Source organism: Somniosus microcephalus, unplaced genomic scaffold (assembly GCF_052327205.1).
Source record: "Somniosus microcephalus isolate GS21.2 unplaced genomic scaffold, FLI_Smic_1.0 scaffold14, whole genome shotgun sequence".
Taxonomy (NCBI): Eukaryota; Metazoa; Chordata; class Chondrichthyes; order Squaliformes; family Somniosidae; genus Somniosus; species Somniosus microcephalus.
In genome coordinates this window covers 671309-693445 of record NW_028225201.1, presented here as the reverse complement: position 1 = coordinate 693445, position 22137 = coordinate 671309, and the positions used below count along the sequence as shown (strand labels likewise).

The 22137-nt window shown below is 47.9% G+C and overlaps 1 protein-coding gene across 1 annotated transcript; it reads right to left on the bottom strand.

Annotated features, from left to right (window-relative positions):
- Positions 1-1423: 1423 nt before the first annotated feature.
- Positions 1424-5787, bottom strand: LOC147083920 (uncharacterized). Its single transcript, XM_085980040.1, has one exon. The coding sequence runs from the start codon at positions 5689-5691 to the stop codon at positions 4159-4161; it is 1533 nt and encodes a 510-aa protein (XP_085836166.1). The 5' UTR covers positions 5692-5787; the 3' UTR covers positions 1424-4158.
- Positions 5788-22137: the final 16350 nt, after the last annotated feature.

Here is a 22137-nt window from a genome sequence, read left to right as displayed (position 1 = left end):
TGTTCTGTAAATTAGCTCCACTCCAGTGGGGAGTTTACTGAGGGTGAGATGGAGCATTAGAGCAAGGAAGATCGAGAAGGGTGTTGGTGCGATGACACAGCCTGGCTTGACCCCGGTTCGTACGTGAATTGGGTCTGTGGTGGAACCATTACTTAGGATCACGGCTTGCATGTCGCCGTGAAGCAGGCGAAGGATAGTGACAAACTTTTGAGGGCAGCCAAATTTGAGGAGGACACTCCATAATCCCTCACAGTTGACAGTGTCGAAGGCCTTTGTGAGATCAAAGAAGGCCATGTATAAGCGGTTGGTGCTGTTCCCTGCATTCCTCTTGTAATTGAGGTGCAGTACTGAGGGAGCGCCGCACTGTCAGTGGGGCACCACTGAGGGAGCGGCGCACTGTGGGAGTGGCTGTACTGAGGGAGCGCTGCTCTGTCGGAGGGAAAGTACTGAGGGAGCACCGCACTGTGGGAGGGGCAGTACTGAGGGAGCGCTGCCCTGTCAGAGGGGCAGTACTGAGGGAGTGCTGCACTGTGGGAGGGGCAGTAGTGAGGGAGCGCTGCACTGTCGGAGGGGCAGTACTGAGGGAGCACTGCACTGTCGGAGAGGCAGTACTGAGGGAGCACTGCACTGTCGAATGGGCACTACTGAGGGAGCGCTGCACTGTGGGAGTGGCAGTACTGAGGGAGCGCTGCACTGTCGAATGGGCACTAATCAGGGAGTGCTTCACTGTGGGAGTGGCAGTACTGAGGGAGCGCTGCACTGTCGGAGAGGCAGTACTGAGGGAGCGCCGCACTGCCGGAGGGGCAGTACTGAGGGAGCGCTGCACTGTGGGAGGGGCAGTACTGAGGGAGCGCCGCACTGTGGGAGGGGCAGTACTGAGGGAGCGCCGCACTGTGGGAGGGGCAGTACTGAGGGAGCGCTGCACTGTCAGAGGGGCAGTACTGAGGGAGCGCCGCACTGTGGAAGGGACAGTACTGAGGGAGCGCCACACTGTCAGAGGGGCAGTACTGAGGGAGCGCCGCACTGTGGGAGGGGCAGTACTGAGGGAGCGTCACACTGTCAGAGGGGCAGTACTGAGGGAGCGCCGCACTGTGGAAGGGACAGTACTGAGGGAGCGCTGCACTGTGGGAGGGGCAGTACTGAGGGAGCGCCACACTGTCAGAGGGGCAGTACTGAGGGAGCGCCGCACTGTGGAAGGGACAGTACTGAGGGAGCGCTGCACTGTCAGAGGGGCAGTACTGAGGGAGCGCTGCACAGTCAGAGGGTCAGTACTGAGAGATCCCATGGCCACTATCTCAAAGTAGAGCAGGGGAGTTGTTTGACTGTTTCTATACTTTTGGTGAATTTCATAACTGTGTAAAGTTGATGGTTAAAGTATTTAAAACTGCGAGAGGAGGAAATTAATCAGTGGCACAGATAATCGTAAAAATCAGATTAATGTAATTAATTTTTTTTCAGATTTCAATATAAGCTTAAAAGGGACAGAGAAAGCAAACACCAATCAAACATGATCAATTGATGACTATTCTGTCTGATTGGATCTTCCAGAATCCTTCAAAACTTTGCAGTAATTCAATCAAAGAATTCTCCGGACCTGCCCGCGGGATTTAATCAGAACTTTCACATTCCCTCACCTCAAATGGAAGGTCACCGGAATTCCAGGGGTTGGGAGAGGAGGTTGGTGATTGGATTGGAGTTTCCAGGGGTTGGGAGAGGAGGTTGATGATTGGATTGGAGATTCCAGGGGTTGGGAGAGGTGGTTGATGATTGGATTGGAGATTCCAGGGGGTGGGAGAGGAGGTTGATGATTGGATTGGAGATTCCAGGGGTTGGGAGAGGAGGTTGATGATTGGATTGGAGATTCCAGGGGTTGGGAGAGGGGGTTGATGATTGGATTGGAGATTCCAGGGTTTGGGAGAGGAGGTTGATGATTGGATTGGAGATTCCAGGGGTTGGGAGAGGAGGTTGATGATTGGATTGGAGATTCCAGGGGTTGGGAGAGGAGGTTGATGATTGGATTGGAGATTCCAGGGGTTGGGAGAGGAGGTTGATGATTGGATTGGAGATTCCAGGGGTTGGGAGAGGAGGTTGATGATTGCATTGGAGATTCCAGGGGTTGGGAGAGGAGGTTAATGATTGGATTGGAGATTCCAGGTGTTGGGAGAGGAGGTTGATGATTGGATTGGAGATTCCAGGGGTTGGGAGAGGTGGTTGATGATTGGATTGGAGATTCCAGGGGTTGGGAGAGGTGGTTGATGATTGGATTGGAGATTCCAGGGGTTGGGAGAGGAGGTTGATGATTGAGTTGGAGAGTCCAGGGGTTGGGAGAGGAGGTTGATGATTGGATTGGAGATTCCATGGGTTGGGAGAGGTGGCTGATGATTGGATTGGAGATTCCAGGTGTTGGGGGAGGAGGTTGATGATTGGATTGGAGATTCCAGGGGTTGGAAGAGGGGGTTGATGATTGGATTGAAGATTCCAGGGGTTGGGAGAGGTGGTTGATGATTGGATTGGAGATTCCAGGGGTTGGGAGAGGTGGTTGATGATTGGATTGGAGATTCCAGGTGTTGGGAGAGGAGGTTGATGATTGGATTGGAGATTCCAGGGGTTGGGAGAGGAGGTTGGTGATTGGATTGGAGATTCCAGGGGTTGGGAGAGGAGGTTGATGATTGGATTGGAGATTCCAGGAGTTGGGAGAGGTGGTTGATGATTGGGTTGGAGATTCCAGGGGTTGGGAGAGGAGGTTGGTGATTGGATTGGAGATTCCAGGAGTTGGGAGAGGTGGTTGATGATTGGATTGGAGATTCCAGGTGTTGGGAGAGGTGGTTGATGATTGGATTGGAGATTCCAGGGGTTGGGAGAGGAGGTTGATGATTGCATTGGAGATTCCAGGGGTTGGGAGAGGATGTTAATGATTGGATTGGAGATTCCAGGTGTTGGGAGAGGAGGTTGATGATTGGATTGGAGATTCCAGGGGTTGGGAGAGGTGGTTGATGATTGGATTGGAGATTCCAGGGGTTGGGAGAGGTGGTTGATGATTGGATTGGAGATTCCAGGGGTTGGGAGAGGAGGTTGATGATTGGGTTGGAGAGTCCAGGGGTTGGGAGAGGAGGTTGATGATTGGATTGGAGATTCCAGGGGTTGGGAGAGGTGGTTGATGATTGGATTGGCGATTCCAGGTGTTGGGAGAGGAGGTTGATGATTGGATTGGAGATTCCAGGGGTTGGAAGAGGGGGTTGATGATTGGATTGGAGATTCCAGGGGTTGGGAGAGGTGGTTGATGATTGGATTGGAGATTCCAGGGGTTGGGAGAGGTGGTTGATGATTGGATTGGAGATTCCAGGGGTTGGGAGAGGAGGTTGATGATTGGATTGGAGATTCCAGGTGTTGGGAGAGGAGGTTGATGATTGCATTGGAGATTCCAGGGGTTGGGAGAGGAGGTTGATGATTGCATTGGAGTTTCCAGGGGTTGGGAGAGGTGGTTGATGATTGGATTGGAGATTCCAGAGGTTGGGAGAGGTGGTTGATGATTGGATTGGAGATTCCAGGGATTGGGAGAGGTGGTTGATGATTGGATTGGAGATTCCAGGGGTTGGGAGAAGAGGTTGATAAGAACATAAGAACATAAGAAATAGGAGCAGGAGTAGGCCAATCGGCCCCTCGAGCCTGCTCCGCCATTCAATAAGATCATGGCTGATCTGATCCTAACCGCCAATCCACTATCACAGAACCATCTCCTGAATCTAACAGAATTAGACACATGAAATAGGAGCAGGATCAGGCTACACGGCCCCTGGGCCCGCTCCGCTACCCACAGGGCCATGACCGATCCGAACCTAGGCTCATGTCCAAATTCCTGCCCGCTCCCCGTAACCCTTAATTGGATTGGATTGGAGATTCCAGGGGTTGGGAGAAGAGGTTGATGATTGGATTGGAGATTCCAGGGGTTGGGAGAGGTGGTTGATGATTGGATTGGAGATTCCAGGGGTTGGGAGAGGAGGTTGATGATTGGATTGGAGATTCCAGGGGTTGGGAGAGGTGGTTGGTGATTGGATTGGAGATTCCAGGGGTTGGGAGAGGTGGTTGATGATTGGATTGGAGATTCCAGGGGTTGGTCACTCGCACAGCTGAGAATATGTTTCATTGCAGGATTTCCATTCACTTCCTGGGCAGCAGCAGGTCTGTAAGTTTAGCAATGGCTTCACTTCCCTGCTGGGCATTCTTCTGAAGTTGCTCCTGATTCACAGCGGCCCTGTGATGGATTTCCTTTCTTGCTTCGTCACATTTATCCTGGACCTTCTTAAACTTGTATTCAGACCCCTGCCCGCCCAGCAATGAGCTCAGCTCGCCCAGTTGACCTGCAAGGTACTTGTCGTGAATCTCCACATAGGTTTTTGACATGTCACCGATGTGGGTCATGATGCTGACTGCCTGGGACACTTGAAAGTTCATCATCTGACTACTGGCTAACGCACCTGGAGCACCCTGCGTGCCTTCACCACTCACCGCACTAAGTCTCTTAAATGTCTTCTGGCAACCTTCAGTTAATTTTGGTATGATATGAATGAAGTTGATCATCTCTGACCAGTTGGACTTGATGCTCCCCAGTGCCCCAAGCCCTTTAGCCATCAACGCTACACGTGTGCTGATATCCATCTCTTGTGCCTGATTGTTCTTTATCTCTCTCAACAACGTCTCACTCTCATCACACGAACTTTTCATATTTTGGTGACATTCATTGTACATTTTTTGCGACTCCTCCAACTGGGATTGGACTTCCTTGATCTTCAGTGAGGCTTCCTCTCTAACCTTGCTGAGGAAACTGCTGATTTCAGGGTTTGATTCAGAGGATTCTTTGTCTTTCAGCTCAGACGCCAGTTGTATGAGAAAGATCAACCCTTTCCCCAGCTCCACCACCAGAAGCACTGGGCTGGTCACATTGCTCAAAAGATCAACAATCTTTGGGAGAAGCTTCTTCATCTGTTTCAGTCCTTCCAAACAGAACTGATCAATGAGAGCACTCGCCCTTACATTGTCGTATTCACTGGTGACTTCCTCACGTTTTCGGGAAGCCTCGATCCATTGCTTCTGTAAATTGCACTTCTTCTCCTCTACTAACTCATTCTTCTGTTGTGTTTCCGACAGGACTTTCCTTACTTCCCCCAGCTTATCCTGGCTGATACTCTGGGAATCTGTACAGGTCTCCAGCAGCTCACTCAGTAGATCGCTGAGATTGGAGAGCTCCTTTTCCACAGATTCGGCACATGTTTTGGATTTGTCTGCACAAACCCGAATGTTCTGCAGCTGCTTGGGAAGGTCTTTGTTCAGAGATGACCCTTCACCCACATTCTTCACATGGACAAGGAGGTCCTCACAACACATGCGGATTTTGTTCAGATTAGTGCGGGTCTGTTGAAACGAGTTTACGGTTTGGTTGCAAACCTCCATCAGGCACCTCTTGAATGAATCTGGACGTTTAAACAGGGATTTCTTGCCTGCACTGCCTTGGTTTAGTTTGAAGTCCTCCATCCTCGTAGCCAGATGCACCAGTTCACCCAAAATAGCGACAGATGTGGGTGCTGGCATCAGAAACTTCTCCCACTTGACCTGGAACTGCACCATCACATCAAAGCAAAGGGACACTTGCTGTTGGCTGTGGAGCTCGGTCACGTGACACTGCTTGTCCGACATGCTGATGTTTCCTGCAATGAGAATTCGCACAACTGGATTGGCTCAAACATTAACAGTTCTGTTATTGGAGAGAGAGGGTTCACATCAGAACAGGCCAGTAGTCAGCCTTGCACAACACAAAGACCACCTTTCAGCCTTGCTGTGCTGACTTAGATGATATAGGGCATGGTGAGGGCACGACAATTGGGCTCATTGACCTGGGCAAGGGAGGGGAAGATTTCTGAGCACCGTCCCGTGACTGCTGAGGGCATCAGCGTTGGGCGCGGTTATCAATAATCCAACAACATGCTGATACTCAGAGCTTCTTCTGTTCAGGTGGACCAGCACACCCATCCCCCGTCCCTCCCACACCCGTCCCCCCCACACCCATCCCCCGTCCCTCCCGTCCCCCCCACACCCGTCCCCCCCACACCCGTCCCCCCCACACCCGTCCCCCCCACACCCGTCCCCCCCACACCCGTCCCCCCCACACCCGTCCCCCCCACACCCATCCCCCGTCCCCCCCACACCCGTCCCCCCCACACCCGTCCCCCCCACACCCGTCCCCCATCCCCCCCACACCCGTCCCCCCCACACCCGTCCCCCCCACACCCGTCCCCCCCACACCCGTCCCCCCCACACCCGTCCCCCCCACACCCGTCCCCCGTCCCCCGTCCCCCCCACACCCGTCCCCCCACACCCGTCCCCCGTCCCCCGTCCCCCCCACACCCGTCCCCCCCACACCCGTCCCCCGTCCCCCCCACACCCGTCCCCCGTCCCCCCCCACACCCAATCCCCCGTTGCCCCCACACCCGTCCCCCATCCCCTCCACACCCATCCCCCGTCCCCCCCACACCCGTCCCCCCCACACCCGACCCCATCCCACCCATTTCCCTGGCTCAAGCATCACCTCTGATGCACGGGTTACTCTCATTTCCGGGGGCCTCCTGCTACTATAAAGAGGCTGTAAGAGGACAGATGCCAGCTAAATCTGGCGCTATGCCCCCCACGTCATTTGTACGTGGCAGGTGAGGCTGGAGCAGCCAACGGCTGTCCTGGTGAGATGGAGATACATCCAGGTGCAGCGGTGTGGCAACAGCACTGGGGAATTTTCTCTCATTCTCTGCTGCACTCCACTTCGGGGTGGCAGGCGGTGACTAAGGAAGGATATACTTGCCATAGAGGGAGTGCAGCGAAGGTTCACCAGACTGATTCCTGGGTTGGCAGGACTGTCGTATGAGGAGAGATCGGGTCGACTAGGCCTGTATTCACTAGAGTTTAGAAGAATGAGAGGGGATCTCATTGAAACGTATAAAATTCTGACAGGATTAGACAGACTGGGTGCAGGGAGGATGTTTCCCCTGGCTGGGGGGGGTCTAGAACGAGGGGTCACCGTCTCAGGATACGGGGTAGGACATTTAGGACTGAGATGAGGAGAAATCTCTTCACTCAGAGGGCAGTAAACCTGTGGAATTCTCTACCACAGAAGACTGTGGAGGCCAAGTCACTGAATATATTTAAGAAGGAGATACAGGAAACTTTGTGCTATCCGGCACCGACGGGACTCAGCTGTTGCCGTTCCCTCAAAACTGCCGGACACTCCAGCTGTAATGTTGAAGCATACGGAGGTTTTCATCTCCGTATCTGACAACAAACACTGTTGCTTAGCAACAGCTTCTAAACAGTCGGCAAGCCTCTCTGTAGCATCTCTAGCTGAAGCTGTTGCTTAGCTACAGACCTTGCAGAGCTTGACTGTTGAGAAAAAAGCAACGAAAAGAAACAAAAAGAAAAAATACGGCTCCTGATTTTTGCCGGTGGCTCGAGCTTGCCGGACATTTAGCCTCCGGATAACACAAAGTTTCCTGTAGATAGATTTCTAGACACAAAAGGCATCAAGGGTTATGGGGAGAGAGCCAGAATATGGTATTGCGATAGAGGATCAGCCATGATCATATTGAATGGCGGAGAAGGCTCGAAGGGCGAATGGCCGACTCCTACTCCTATTGTTTGATGTTTCGATGTCAGGAAGCACTTCTTCACACAAAGAGTAGTGGAAATCTGGAGCTCTGTTGAGGCTGGGGGTAAAGTGAAAAAGTCAAGACTGATATTGCTAGATTTTTATTAGTGAAGGTCATTAAGAGATATGGAGCAAAGGCGGATAAATGGAGTTGAGACGCAGATCAGCCATGGCCTCATTGAATGGGAGAACAGGCTCGAGGGGCTGAATGGCCTCCTCCTGTTCCAATGTTCAGAGATGTAGCCTTCTGCGTTTGTTTTTGTAACTGGCAGTTCCTGGAGTATATTTATATCCCACGATTGGGCGCTATGCTTCAGGAATTCATTGGAACTATAAATTCTCACATATAGCCGTGGCCATTACCAAGACCACAGGATGACATTTATGGGGAGGTGCCTGAGGATTGGAAAGTGACAAATGTGACCCCATTGTTCAAGAAAGGGTGTAAGGACAATCCTAGTAACTACAGGCCGGTCAGTTTAAGATCAGTGGTGGGTAAAGTTTTACAAACAATAATCAAGGAAAAAATTAATGGGGCTTGGAGAGGTTTAAGCTAATTAAGGAGAGCCAACACGGATTTGTAAAGGGCAGATCATGTTTGACGAATCTAATTGAATTTTTTGATGAAGTAACAGGGAGAATAGATGAAGGGAATGCAATGGATGTTGTCTACATGGATTTTAGGAAGGCATTTGACAAAGTACCACATAGAAGGCTGGTTAACAAAATTGAGGCTCATGGAATAGGTGGGTCAGTGACAGCTTGGATAAGGAATTGGCTTAAGGACAGAAAACAGCGAGTTGTGGTAAATGGTTGATTTTCAGACTGGAGGATGGTAGACAGTGGTGTTCCCCAAGGGTCAGTGCTGGGGCCACTGCTTTTTTTGATATATTTAAATGACCTGGATATTGGAATACAAAGTAGAATTTCTAAATTTGCCAATGATACCAAACTTAGGGGTGTGGCAAACAGTGAGGATGATATCAATCGACTGCAACAGGTCATAGAAAGGCTAGCAGAATGGGCAGACAAGTGGCGGATGGAATTTAATACAGAGAAGTGTGAGGTGATACATTTTGGCAGAAGGAACAGGGAGAGGCAATATACACTTAATGGCACAGTTTTACAGAGTGTGCAGGGACAGAGGGACCTGGGAGTTAATGTGCATAGGTCCCTGAAGGTGGCGGGACATATTGAGAGAGTGGTTAACAAAGCATATGGGATCTTGGGCTTCATAAATAGAGGTATTGAGTACAAAAGTAGAGAAGTTATGCTGAACCTTTATAAAGCGCTGGTTAGGCCACAACTGGAGTATTGCGTCCAGTTCTGGTCACCACACTTTAGGAAGGATGTGAAGGCCCTTGAAAGGGTGCAGAGGAGATTTACCAGAATGGTTCTGGGGATGGGGGAATCTTAGCTACAAGGACAGGTTGGAGAAGCTGGATTTGTTTTCATTTGAACAAAGGAGGTTGAGGGGTGATTTGATAGAGGTGTACAAGATTATGATGGGTTTGGATAGGCTAGACGGGGAAAGGCTGTTCACACTAGTTGATGGTACAAGGACTAGGGGACACAGATTTAAGGTTTTGGGCAAGAGATACAGGGGGGATGTGAGCAAAAACTTTTTTATGCAGCGAGTGGTGATGACCTGGAACTCGCTGCTGACAGAAGTGGTAATAACTAGGGCTGTAGAGAGGGTTTTAAACTAATTAGTGGGGGGGAGGTTTCAAGAGAGCGAAAAATAAAAATGTCAGTGGAGAAGGCAATAGAGCAAAGTAGCAGTGGGGAAATTAAAAACCAGAGCGTGTCAGGAAGGGACAGAATGTATAAAGATAAAGGTAAAGTAGTAAAGGGGGTAAAAGCAGGAATAAATTGTCACAAAACCTATTTGAAAGTTCTTTATCTGAATGCACGCAGCATTCGTAACAAAATAGACGAGTTGACGGTACAAATAACTACACATGGGTATGATCTGGTGGCCATTACAGAAACATGGCTGCGAGGTGACCATGACTGGGAACTAAACATCCAGGGGTATTTGACTATTAGGAAGGACAGACAGGAAGGAAAGGGAGGTGGGGTGGCTATGTTAATAAAGGATGGAATCACTGCAATAGTGAGAAATGATTTTGGGTCAAAGGATCAGGATAGTGAAACAGTTTGGGTGGAGATAAGGAATAATAAGGGGAAAAAGTCACTAGTGGGCGCCATCTATAGGCCTCCTAACAGTTGCAACTCTATTGGTCGGAGTATAAATCAGGAAATAATTGGGGCTTGTAATAAGGGAACAGCTATAATCATGGGAAATTTTAACTTTCATATTGACTGGACAAATCAAATTGGGCAGGGCAGCCTTGATGAAGAGTTCATAGAGTGCATTAGGGACGGTTTCCTTGAGCAGTATGTTACTGAACCAACCAGGGGGCAGGCAATCTTAGATCTGGTCCTGTGTAATGAGACAGGATTAATAAAAAAATGTCCTTGTAAAGGATCCCCTTGGAATGAGTGACCATAACATGGTTGAATTCCAAATTCAGTTGGAGGGTGAGAGAGTTGGATCTCAAACCAGCGTACTAAGCTTAAATAAAGGAGACTATGAAGGTATGAGAGCAGAGTTGACTAAAGTGGACTGGGAAAATAGATTAAGGTGTAAGACGGTACAGGAGCAGTGGTGTACATTCAAGGAGATATTTCACAACTTTCAAGAAAAATATATTCCACTGAGGAAAAAGGGGCGTAAAAGAAAAGACAGCCATCCGCGGCTAAGTAAAGTAATAAAGGATAGTACCCAACTGAAAACAAGGGCATATAAAGTAGCCAAATCTAGTGGGAGGATAGAAGATTGGGAAGCATTTAAAAGCCAGCAAAGAATAACTAAAAGTTTAATTAAGAAAGGGAAGATAGATTATGAAAGTAAACTAGCAAAAAATATAAAAACAGATAGCAAGAGTTTCTACAGTTATATAAAAAGTAAAAGGGTGGCTAAAGTGAATGTTGGTCCCTTAGAGGACGAGACCGGGAAATTAGTAGTGGGGAACATGGAGATGGCAAATACGCTGAACAAATATTTTGTATCAGTCTTTACAGTAGAGGACACTAAAAATATCCCAACACTGGACAAACAGGGGGCTATGGGGGGGAGGAGCTAAACACAATTAAAATCACTAAGGAGATGGTACTCGGTAAGATAATGGGACTTAAGGTGGATAAGTCCCCTGGACCTGATGGCTTACATCCTAGGGTCTTGAGAGAAGTAGCGGTAGGGATTGTGGATGAGGCGGCGGACCTGCGAGGGAGTACCAGAGGCGGCGGTGATATTTAAGGAGCAGCCCCGAGGCGGCGAGCAGCGAGGCCCAGAGCCCCGAGAGAGTGGAGAGGCGGTGGACCTGCGAGGGAGCATCAGAGGCGGCGGCGGTATTTAAGGAGCTTACCAATCCAGGTTCCGGGAGAGGGAAGCAAAAAGTAATCGAAGTGTGATGTCACCAAGAAGCGGGTAAGTGATTGGTTGGTGAGTATTTTCTTTCTAAATTTTTTTAAACTTAAATTTTGTGGTTTCTAAGGTCTCTGTTGTGTAGTGGGGACTACTATTAAGCAAGGGCCTTTGAGTATATCATTTAATTGAAGTGAAATTGGTGGGATTCATTTAATTTTAATTAATTAATTAAAGGGTCAGTCATGGCAGGGCAGCCCAGCCCCGTAGTGTGCTCCTCATGCTCTATGTGGGAAATCAGGGACGCTTCCTGCATCCCTGACGACCATGTGTGTGGGAAGTGTGTCCAGCTGCAGCTACTGACAGACCGCATTGCGGCACTGGAGCTGTGGCTGGATTCATTTTGGAGCATTCGCGATGCTGAGGACGTCGTGAATATCACATTTAGCGAGTTGGTCACACCGCAGGTAAAGGGTGTATAGGCAGGAAGGGAATGGGTGACCAGCAGGCAGAGTAAGAGGCGCAGGCAGGTAGTGCAGGAATCCCCTGCGGCCATCCCCCTCTCCAACAGATATACCACTTTGAATGCTGTTGGGGGGGATGACTCATCAGGGGAAGGCAGCAGCAGCCAACTTCCTGGCACCATGGGTGGCTCTGCTGCACAGGCTGGGAGGAAAAAGAGTGGAAGAGCTATAGTGATAGGGGACTCAATTGTAAGGGGAATAGATAGGCGTTTTTGCGGCCGCAATCGAGACTCCAGGATGGTGTGTTGCCTCCCTGGTGCAAGGGTCAAGGACGTCTCGGAGCGGCTGCAGAACATTTTGGAAGGGGCGGGAGAACAGCCAGTTGTTGTGGCGCACATAGGCACCAACGATATAGGTAAAAAACGGGATGAGGTCCTAAAAGCAGAATATAGGGAGTTAGGAGGTAAATTAAAAAATAGGACCTCAAAGGTAGTAATCTCAGGATTGCTACCAGTGCCACGTGCTAGTCAGAGTAGAAATAGGAGGATATTTCAAATGAATATGTGGCTAGAGGAATGGTGCAAGGGGGAGGGATTCAAATTCCTTGGACATTGGAACCGGTTCTGGGAGAGGTGGGACCAGTACAGACGGGATGGTTTGCACCTGGGCAGGGCCGGGACCGATGTCCTAGGGGGAGTGTTTTAGTGCTGTTGGGGCGGGATTAAACTAAAGTGGCAGGGGGTTGGGAACCTGAGCAGGGAGACAGAGAAAAAGGAAACAAGGAAAAAAGCAAAAGACAGGAAGGAGAAAAACAAAATTAGAAGGCAAAGAACTCAACGGTTTAACTCAAACATGGTCACAGTAAATAATAATTCATCTAGGTCTGAGAGCGTTAAAAAAACAAGCCTGAAGGCTTTGTGTTTTAATGCAAGGAGCATTCGGAACAAGGTGGATGAATTAGCTGCGCAAATAGAGGTAAACGAATATGATTTGATTGGGATTACAGAAGCATGGCTCTAGGATGGCCAAGGCTGGGAACTCAACATCCAGGGGTATTCAATATTTAGGAAGGATAGGCAAAAAAGAAAGGGAGGTGGGGTAGCATTGCTGGTTAAAGAGGGGATTAACACAACTGAAAGGAAGGCTATTAACTCTGGTGATGCGGAATCTGTATGGGTAGAACTGAGAAATATCAAAGGGCAGAAAATGTTAGTGGGAGTGGTATATAGACCTCCAAACAGTAATACGGAGGTTGGGGATGGCATTAAAAGTGAAATTAGAGAAGCATGCAGTAAAGGCACAGCAGTCATCATGGGTAACTTTAATTTACATATAGATTGGGCTAACCAAATTAGTAAAAATACTGTGGAGGAGGAATTCCTAGAATGTTTACGGGATGGTTTTCTGGAACAATATGTCGAGGAACCAACCAGAGATCAGGCCATCTTAGACTGGGTATTATGTAATGAGAGAGGATTAATTAGCAATCTTGTTGTACGAGGCCCCTTGGGTCAGAGCGATCATAATATGATAGAATTCTTCATTAGGATGGAGAGTGAAGTAGTTGAATCAGAGACTAGGGTCCTGAATTTAAATAAAAGAAACTACGATGGTATGAGGCGCGAATTGGGTAGGATTGATTGGGGAATGTCAGTCAAAGAGTTGACGGTGGATAGGCAATGGCAAACATTCAAAGACCGCATGGATGAACTACAGAAGTTGTTCAACCCAGTTTGGGATAAGAATAAAACAAAAAGGGTGACTCAACCGTGGCTAACAAGGGAAATTAGGGATAGCATAAGATCCAAGGAGAGTGCATATAAATTGGCCAGAAAAAGCGGTAACCCTGAGGATTGGGAGCAGTTTAGGATTCAACAAAGGAGGACAAAGGGATTAATTAAGAAGGGGAAAATAGAATATGAAAGTAAGCCTGCAGGGAACATAAAAACTGACTGTAAGAGCTTTTATAGATATGTGAAGAGAAAAAGGTGAGTGAAATCAAGTGTAGGTCCCTTGCAGTCAGAAGCAGGGGAAATTATAATGGGGAACAAAGAAATGGCAGACCAATTAAATGCATATTTTGGTTCTGTCTTCACAAAGGAGGACACAAATAACCTCCCAGAGATGTTGGAGAACATAGGGTCTGATGAGAGGGAGGAACTGAAAGAAATCAGTATTTGTAGGGAAATGGTGTTAGGGAAATTGACGGGATTGAAGGCCGATAAATCCCCAGGGCCTGATAATCTACATCCTAGGGTACTTAAGGAGGTGGCCCGAGAAATAGTAGATGCATTGCTGATCATCTTCCAAAATTCGCTGGAATCTGGAACTGTACCCATGGATTGGAGGGTAGCTAATGTTACCCCACTATTCAAAAAGGGGGGTAGTGAGAAAGCGGGGAATTGCAGACCGGTAAGCCTGACATAGTGGGGAAAATGCTAGAGTCCATTATAAAGGATGTAATAGCTGAGCACTTGGAAAACAGTGACAGGATCGGACAAAGTCAACATGGATTTACAAAAGGTAAATCGTGCTTGACTAATCCACTGGAATTTTTTGAGGATGTAACTGGGAAAATAGATAAGGGAGAACCAGTAGATGTGGTGTATTTGGACTTTCAAAAGGCTTTCGATAAGGTCCCGCATAAGAGATTAGCGTGTAAAGTTAAGGCACATGGGATTGGGGGCAAGGTATTGACTTGGATAGAGAACTGGTTGGCGGACAGAAAGCAGAGAGTAGGAATTAACGGGTCTTTTGCCGAGTGGCAGGCAGTGACTAGTGGGGTACCGCAGGGATCGGTCCTTGGACCCCAGCTATTCACAATATACATTAATGATCTAGATAAGGGAACTAGATGTAATATCTCCAAGTTTGCAGACGACACAAAGCTGGGTGGGAGTGTGTGCTGCGAGGAGGATACCGAGAAACTCCAGGATGATTTAGACAGGTTGGGTGATTGGGCAGAAGCGTGGCAGATGCAATATAATGTGGATAAATGCGAGTTATCCACTTTGGTGTCAAAAACAGAAAGGCAGACTATTATCTGAATGGCAATAGATTGGGAGAAGGGGAAGTGCAATGAGACCTGGGTGTCCTTGTGCACCAGTCGCTGAAGGTAAGCATGCAGGTGCAGCAGGCGGTGAATAAGGAAAATGGTATGTTGGCCTTCATAGCGAAAGGGTTTGAGTACAGGAGCAAGGATGTCCTGCTGCAGTTGTACAGGGCCTTGGTGAGACCACACCTTGAGTACTGTGTGCAGTTTTGGTCGCCTTACCTGAGGAAGGATGTTCTTGCCATGGAAGGAGTTCAGCGAAGATTCACAAGGCTGATCCCTGGGATGGCAGGAATGACATATGAGGAGAGATTGGGTCGATTGGACTTATACTCGCTGGAGTTTAGAAGAATGAGAGGGGATCTCATCGAAACTTATAAAATTCTAACAGATCTGGACAAACTAGATGCAGGTAGAATGTTCCCGATGGTCAGCGAGTCCAGAACCAGGGGTCACAGTCTAAGGATAAGGGGTAAGCCATTTAGGACAGAGATGAGGAAGAATTTCTTCACCCAGAGAGTGGTGAACCTATGGAATTCTCTACCACAGAAGGCGGTTGAGGCCAAGTCATTAAATATATTCAAGAAGGAGTTAGATATATTTCTTAGAACTAAAGGTATCAAGGGATATGGGGAGAAGGCAGGTACGGGGTACTGAGTTTGGATGATCAGCCATGATCTCATCGAATGGCGGAGCAGGGTCGAGGGGCCGAATGGCCTACTCCTGCTCCTATCTTCTATGTTTCTATGTTTCCAAAACTCCCTGGATTCAGGAAAGGTCCCAGCAGATTTGAAAACTGCTAATGTAATGCCCTTATTTAAAAAGGGAGGTAGACAAAAGGCTGGAAACTATAGACCAGTTAGCCTAACATCTGTGGTTGGTAAAATGTTGGAGTCCATTATTAAGGAAGCAGTAACAGGACATTTGGATAAGCATAATTTAATCGGATAGAGTCAGCATGGTTTTATGAAGGGGAAATCATGTTTGACAAATTTGCTCGAATTCTTTGAGGATGTAACAAACAGGGTGGATAAAGGGGAACCAGTGGATGTGGTGTATTTGGACTTCCAAAAGGCATTTGACAAGGTGCCACACAAAAGATTACTGCACAAGATAAAAAATCACAGGGTTGGGGGTAATATACTGGCATGGGTGGAAGATTGGCTATCTAACAGAAAACAGAGAGTTGGGATAAATGGTTCATTCTCGGGTTGGCAATCAGTGACTAGTGGTGTTCCGCAGGGGTCGGTGCTGGGACCCCAACTCTTTACAATCTATATTAACAATTTGGAGGAAGGGACCAAGTGCAACGTATCCAAGTTTGCCGACGATACAAAGATGGGAGGGAAAGCAGTGAGTGAGGAGGACATAAAAAACCTGCAAAAGGACATAGACAGGCTAAGTGAGTGGGCAGAAATTTGGCAGATGGAATATAATGTTGGAAAGTGTGAGGTTATGCACTTTGGCAGAAAAAAATCAAAGAGCAAGTTATTATCTAAATGGAAAGAAACTGCAAACTGCTATAGTACAAAGGGATCTGGGGGCCCTGGTGCATGAAACACAGAAGGTTAGTATGCAGGTACAGCAGGTGATCAGGAAGGCCAATGGAATCTTGGCTTTTATTGCAAGGGGGATGGAGTATAAAAGCAGGGAAGTCTTGCTTCAGTTATACAGGGTACTGGTGAGGCCACACCTGGAATACTGCGTGCAGTTTTGGTTTCCATATTTAAGAAAAGATATACTTGCTCTCGAGGCAGTTCAGAGAAGGTTCACTCGGTTGATTCCGGAGATGAGGGGGTTGACTTATGAGGAAAGGTTGAGTAGGTTGGGCCTCTACTCATTGGAGTTCAGAAGAATGAGAGGCGATCTTATCGAAACATATAAGATTGTGAGGGGGCTTGATCGGGTGGATGCGGGGAGGATGCTTCCACTGATGGGTGAGACTAGAACTAGGGGGCATAATCTTAGAATAAGGGGCTGCCGTTTCAAAACTGAGATAAGGAGAAACTTCTTCACTCAGAGGGTAGTAAATCTATGGAATTTGCTACCTCAGAGAGCTGTGGAAGCTGCGACATTAAATAAATTTAAAACGGAGATAGACAGTTTCCTAGCTGATAAGGGAATTAGGGGTTATGGGAAGCGGGCAGGGAAGTGGACGTGAGTCTAGGTTCGGATCAGCCATGATCCTATTGAGTGGCGGAGCAGGCTCGAGGGGCCGTATGGCCTACTCCTGCTCCTACTTCTTATGTTCTAGGCCTGCAGACTAATGGCCCTGGATCTGGTTGCTGTGTTGCCTCTGCAACACACACCTCTGTCTTAATTGCTCCCCGTTCCAGGATGAAAGCGCACTGAATTCCTGTTAAATGCCACTCTTACCCTCACAGACAGCTGTGTCCCAGGCTGACACCTCCGAGGTGGGATCCCACTCAACTCTGCTGCCTGTAAATCCACTGAGCAGGATCTTATCAGGCACGGCAAGGGAACAAACATGAACCGTCGACGCCCTCTTTCTCCTGGTTAATGTGCTGCTCCCTCGCACTCTGCCCTAATGAACTCACTTTAATCCTCAAGGGCCTTGCCAAAAGGAAGAGCAGGAATCAAATCCTGGCATGGAGTTCTCCCAGTGAACTGGATTTCATCCTGCTCAATCTGCATGGGAAAAAGAATGGAGCTGGAATCAAACAGCACTGTTGGATGTTGCTGGTTAGTCAGAGAGCCAGGCTGGGCTTGATTTGCTTGGCCTATGTTTGGTCTGGAGATGAGCCAGGAGAACAGTCAGGGACAGCGGCAGAGTTATCTCCTGGGGCACTGATTGAATGTCCCAGTGATCTGTCAATATGAGAGAATGTTCAATGTAAGGTAAGTCCAGGACGTGAGAGGGGAGCAGACACCTGCCGCGTACAGGCCAACCGTGGGAACAAACACAGCCAGCCAGGAAACAACTGACGTGCCAGCACAAGCTTTGACATTTAAACCATGTGTTGCCAACATTCCTGCTCTTGTATTGGACGGAAAACCCGTAAGTACATAAAAAGCTGAGGGGGAAATTTAATGGTTGATAGGACGAACAAACATAAGAAATAGGAGCAGGAGTCGGCCACTCGGCCCCTCGAGCCTGCTCCGCCATTCAATAAGATCGTGGCTGATCTGATTACTCCACATTCCCGCCTACCCCCGATAAACTCTCACCCACTTGCTTATAGAGTCATAGAGTTATGCAGCACAGAAAGAGGCCCTTCGGCCCATCGTGTCCGCGCCGGCCATCAAGCCCTGTCTATTCTAATCCCATTTTCCAGCACTTGGTCCATAGCCTTGTATGCTATGGCATTTCAAGTGCTCACCTAAATGCTTCTTGAATGTTGTGAGGGTTCCTGCCTCTACCACCCTTTCAGGCAGTGAGTTCCAGATTCCAACCACCCTCTGGGTGAAAAAGTTTTCCTCAAATCCCCTCTAAACCTCCTGCCCCTTACCTTGAAACTATGCCCCCTGGTTATTGACCCCTCTACTAAGGGGAAAAGTTCCTTTCTATCTACCCTATCTATGCCCCTCATAATTTTGTACACCTCAATCAGGTCCCCCATCAGCCTTCTCTGCTCTAAGGAAAACAACCCCAGTCTGTCCAGTCTCTCTATAACTGAAACGCTCCAGCCCAGGTAACATCCTGGTGAATCTCCTCTGCACCCTCTCAAATGCAATCACATCCTTCCTATAGTGTGGCGACCAGAACTGCACACAGTATTCCAGCTGTGGCCTAACTAGCGTTTTGTACAGCTCCATCATAACCTCCCTGCTCTTATATTCTATGCCTCGACTAATGAAGGTAAGTATCCCATATGCCTTTTTAACCACCTTATCTTTCTGCCCTGCTGCCTTCAGGGATCTATGTACATGCACACCAAGGTCCCTCTGATCCTCTGTCCTTCCTAGGGTACTACCATTCATTGTGTATTCCCTTGCCTTGTTAGTCCCTCCAAAATGCATCACCTCACACTTTTCAGGGTTAAATTCCATTTGCCACGTTCTGCCCATCTAACCAACCCATCTATATCGTCCTGTAGCCTGAGGCTTCCCTCCTTGCTATTTACTACTCCACCAATTTTCGTGTCATCTGCGAACTTGATGATCATACCTCCTACATTCATATCTAAATCATTAATGTACACTACAAACAGCAAAGGGCCCAGCACCGATACCTACGGTACACCACTGGACACAGGCTTCCAGTCACAAAAACAACCTTCGACCATCACCCTCTGCCTCCTGCCACAAAGCCAATTTTGGATCCAATGTGCCAAATTGCCCTGGATCCCATGGGCTCTTACCTTCTTGACCAGTCTCCCGTGCGGGACTTTGTCAAAAGCCTTAATGAAGTCCATGTAAATTACATCAACTGCATTACCCTCATCCACACACCTAGTCAACCCCTCGAAAAATTCAATGAAATGGGTTAGACATGATCTCCCCCTGACAAAGCCATGCTGACTATCCTTGATTAATCCTTGCCTCTCCAAGTGGAGACTAATTTTGTCCATCAGAATTTTTTCCAATAATTTCCCTACCACTGATGTTAGGCTCACTGGCCTGTAATTCCCTGGTTCATCCCTACTACACTTCTTGAATAATGGTGCTACATTAGCTGTCCTCCAGTCATCTGGCACCTCCCCTGTGGCCAGAGAGGTTCTGAAAATTTGTGTCAGAGCCCCTGCAATCTCCTCCCTTGCCTCACACAGCAGCCTGGGATACATCTCGTCTGGGCCTGGGGATTTATCCACTTTTAAGCCCGCTAAAACCGCTAGCACCTCCTCCCTCTCAATATTAGTTTGTTCAAGTATATCACAATCCCCTTATCAAGAATCTATCTACCTCTGCCTTAAAAATATTCAAAGACTCTGCTTCCTCCGCCCTCTGAGGAAGAGAGTTCCAAAAACTCACAACCCTCTGTGAGAAAAAATGTCTCCTCATCTCTGTCTTAAATGGGCGACCCCTTATTTTTAAACAGTGACCCCTAGTTCTAGATTCTCCCACAAGAGGAAACATCCTCTCCACATCCCCCCTGTCCAGACCCCTCAGGATCTTATATGTTTCAATCAAGTCACCTCTTACTCTTCTAAACTCCAACGGATACAAGCCTAGCCTGTCCAACCTTTCCTCATAAGACAACCCGCCCATTCCAGGTATTAGTCCAGTAAACCTTCTCTGAACTGCTTCCAATGCATTTACATCCTTCCTTAAATAAGGAGACCAATACTGTACACAGTACTCCAGATGTGGTCTCACCAATGCCCTGTATAACTGAAGCATAACCTCCCTACTTTTGTATTCAATTCCCCTCGCAATTAACGATAACATTCTATTAGCTTTCCTAATTACTTGCTGTACCTGCACACTAACCTTTTGCGATTCATGCACTAGGACACCCAGATCCCTCTGCATCTCAGAGCTCTGCAATCTCTCACCATTTAGATAATTTACTTCATTTTTTATTCTTCCTGCCAAAATGGACAACTTCACATTTTCCCACATTATACTCCATTTGCCAGATCTTTGCCCACTCACTTAATCTATCTATAACCCTTTGTAGCCTCCTTATGTCCTCTTCACAATTTACTTTCCTACCTATCTTTGTGTCATCAGCAAATTTAGCAACCATACCTTCGGTCCCTTCATCCAAGTCATTTTTATAAATTGTAAAAAGTTGAGGCCCCAGCACTGATCCCTGTGGCACACCACTCGTTACATCTTGCCAATCAGAAAATAACCCATTTATGCCTACTCTCTGTTTCCTGTTAGCTAGCCAATCTTCTATCCATGCCAATATGTTACCCCCAACACCATGAGCTTTTATTTTCCGCAATAACCTTTGATGTGGCAACTTATCAAATGCCTTCTGGAAATCTAAGTACAGTACATCCACCAGTTCCCCTTTATCCATAGCACATGTTACTTCCTCAAAGAACTCCAATAAATTGGTTAAACATGATTTCCCTTTCACAAAACCATGTTGACTCTGCCTGATTATCTTGAACTTTTCTAAGTGCCCTGCTATCTTTTCTCAGGCAGTCTCTTGGAACCGAGGATGACACTAAAAATGAGTTCGCAGGTGACTGATGAGTCCAATGCGGGACCTACAGTCTCTGTCACAGGTGGGAGAGATGATGGTTCAAGGGGCGGGTGGGTGGGGTGCTTGGGTTGATGTGCGCTCCTTCAGCTGTTTGCGCTTGGCTTCCGCTTGCTCCCGGCAAAGAGACTCGAGGTTTACGGCGCCTTCCCAGATGCTTCTCCCCCACTTTGTGCGGTCTTGGGCCAGGGATTCCCAGGTGTCGGTGGGGATGTTACACTTTTTCAAGGAGGCTTTGAAGGTGTCCTTGAAGCGTTTCCTCTTCCCACCTGGGGCTCTCTTGCCATGTCAGAGCTCCGAGTAGAGCGCTTGTTTTGGGAGTCTCATACCGGGCATGCGGAGCATGTGACCCATCCATCGGAGCTGATCGAGCGTGGTCAAAGCTTCGATGCTGGGGATGTTTCCCTGAGCGAGAACACTGATGTTGGTGCGCCTATCCTGCCAATGGATTTGCAGGATCTTGCGGAGGCAGCATTGGTGGTACCTCTCCAGTGCTTTGAGGTGCCTGCTGTACATGGTCCATGTCTCTGAAGCATACAGGAGGGCAGGTATCACTACTGCCCTGTAGACCATGAGCTTAGTGCTGGGTTTGAGGTCCTGGTCTTCAAACACTTTTCTTCAGGTGACTGAAAGCTGCACTGGCACACTGAGGGCGGTGTTGGACTGCTATAACGCCTTTAATAATAGCTTCTAACATCTTCCCTGGGACAGATGTTAAGCTAACTGGCCTGTAGTTTCCTGCTTTTTGTCTCCCTCCCTTTTTGAATAAAGGAGTTGCATTCGCTATTTTCCAATCTAATAGAACCTTCCCCGAATCTAGGGAATTTTGGAAAATTAAAACTAATGAATCAACTATCTCACCAGCCACTTCTTTTAAGACCCTAGGATGAAGTTCATCAGGATCCGGGGACTTGTCAGCCCGCAGCTCCAACAATATGCTCAGTACCACTTCCCTGGTGATTGTAATTTTCTTGAATTCCTCCCTCCCTTCCATTTCCTGATATCCAGCTATTTCTGGGATGTTACTTGTATCCTCTATAGTGAAGACCGATGCAAAATACCTGTTCAATTCAACTGCCATCTCCTTATTTTCCATTATTAACTCCCCAGACTCACTTTTTATAGGACCAATGCTCACTTTGTTAATACGATAGCAAAATACTGCAGATGCTGGAAATCCGAAATAATAACAGAAAATGCTGGAAAAACTCAGCAGGCCAGGCAACATCCGTGGACAGAAATTAGAGTCGATGTTTCGGGTTGAAACCCTTTTTCAAAACTGGAAAGGAAATAAAATAGATCGAAGGCCGGGCTGCGATAGAACAAAAGAAGTAAAAGAGACATTAAGAGGTATTCAAAACCAGACGAGATGGTAATAGGACAGTG

Coding starts and splice junctions, on each gene's coding strand:
- LOC147083920 (XM_085980040.1), bottom strand. CDS start 5,691: ATGTCGGACAAGCAGTGTCACGTGACCGAGCTCCACAGCCAACAGCAA.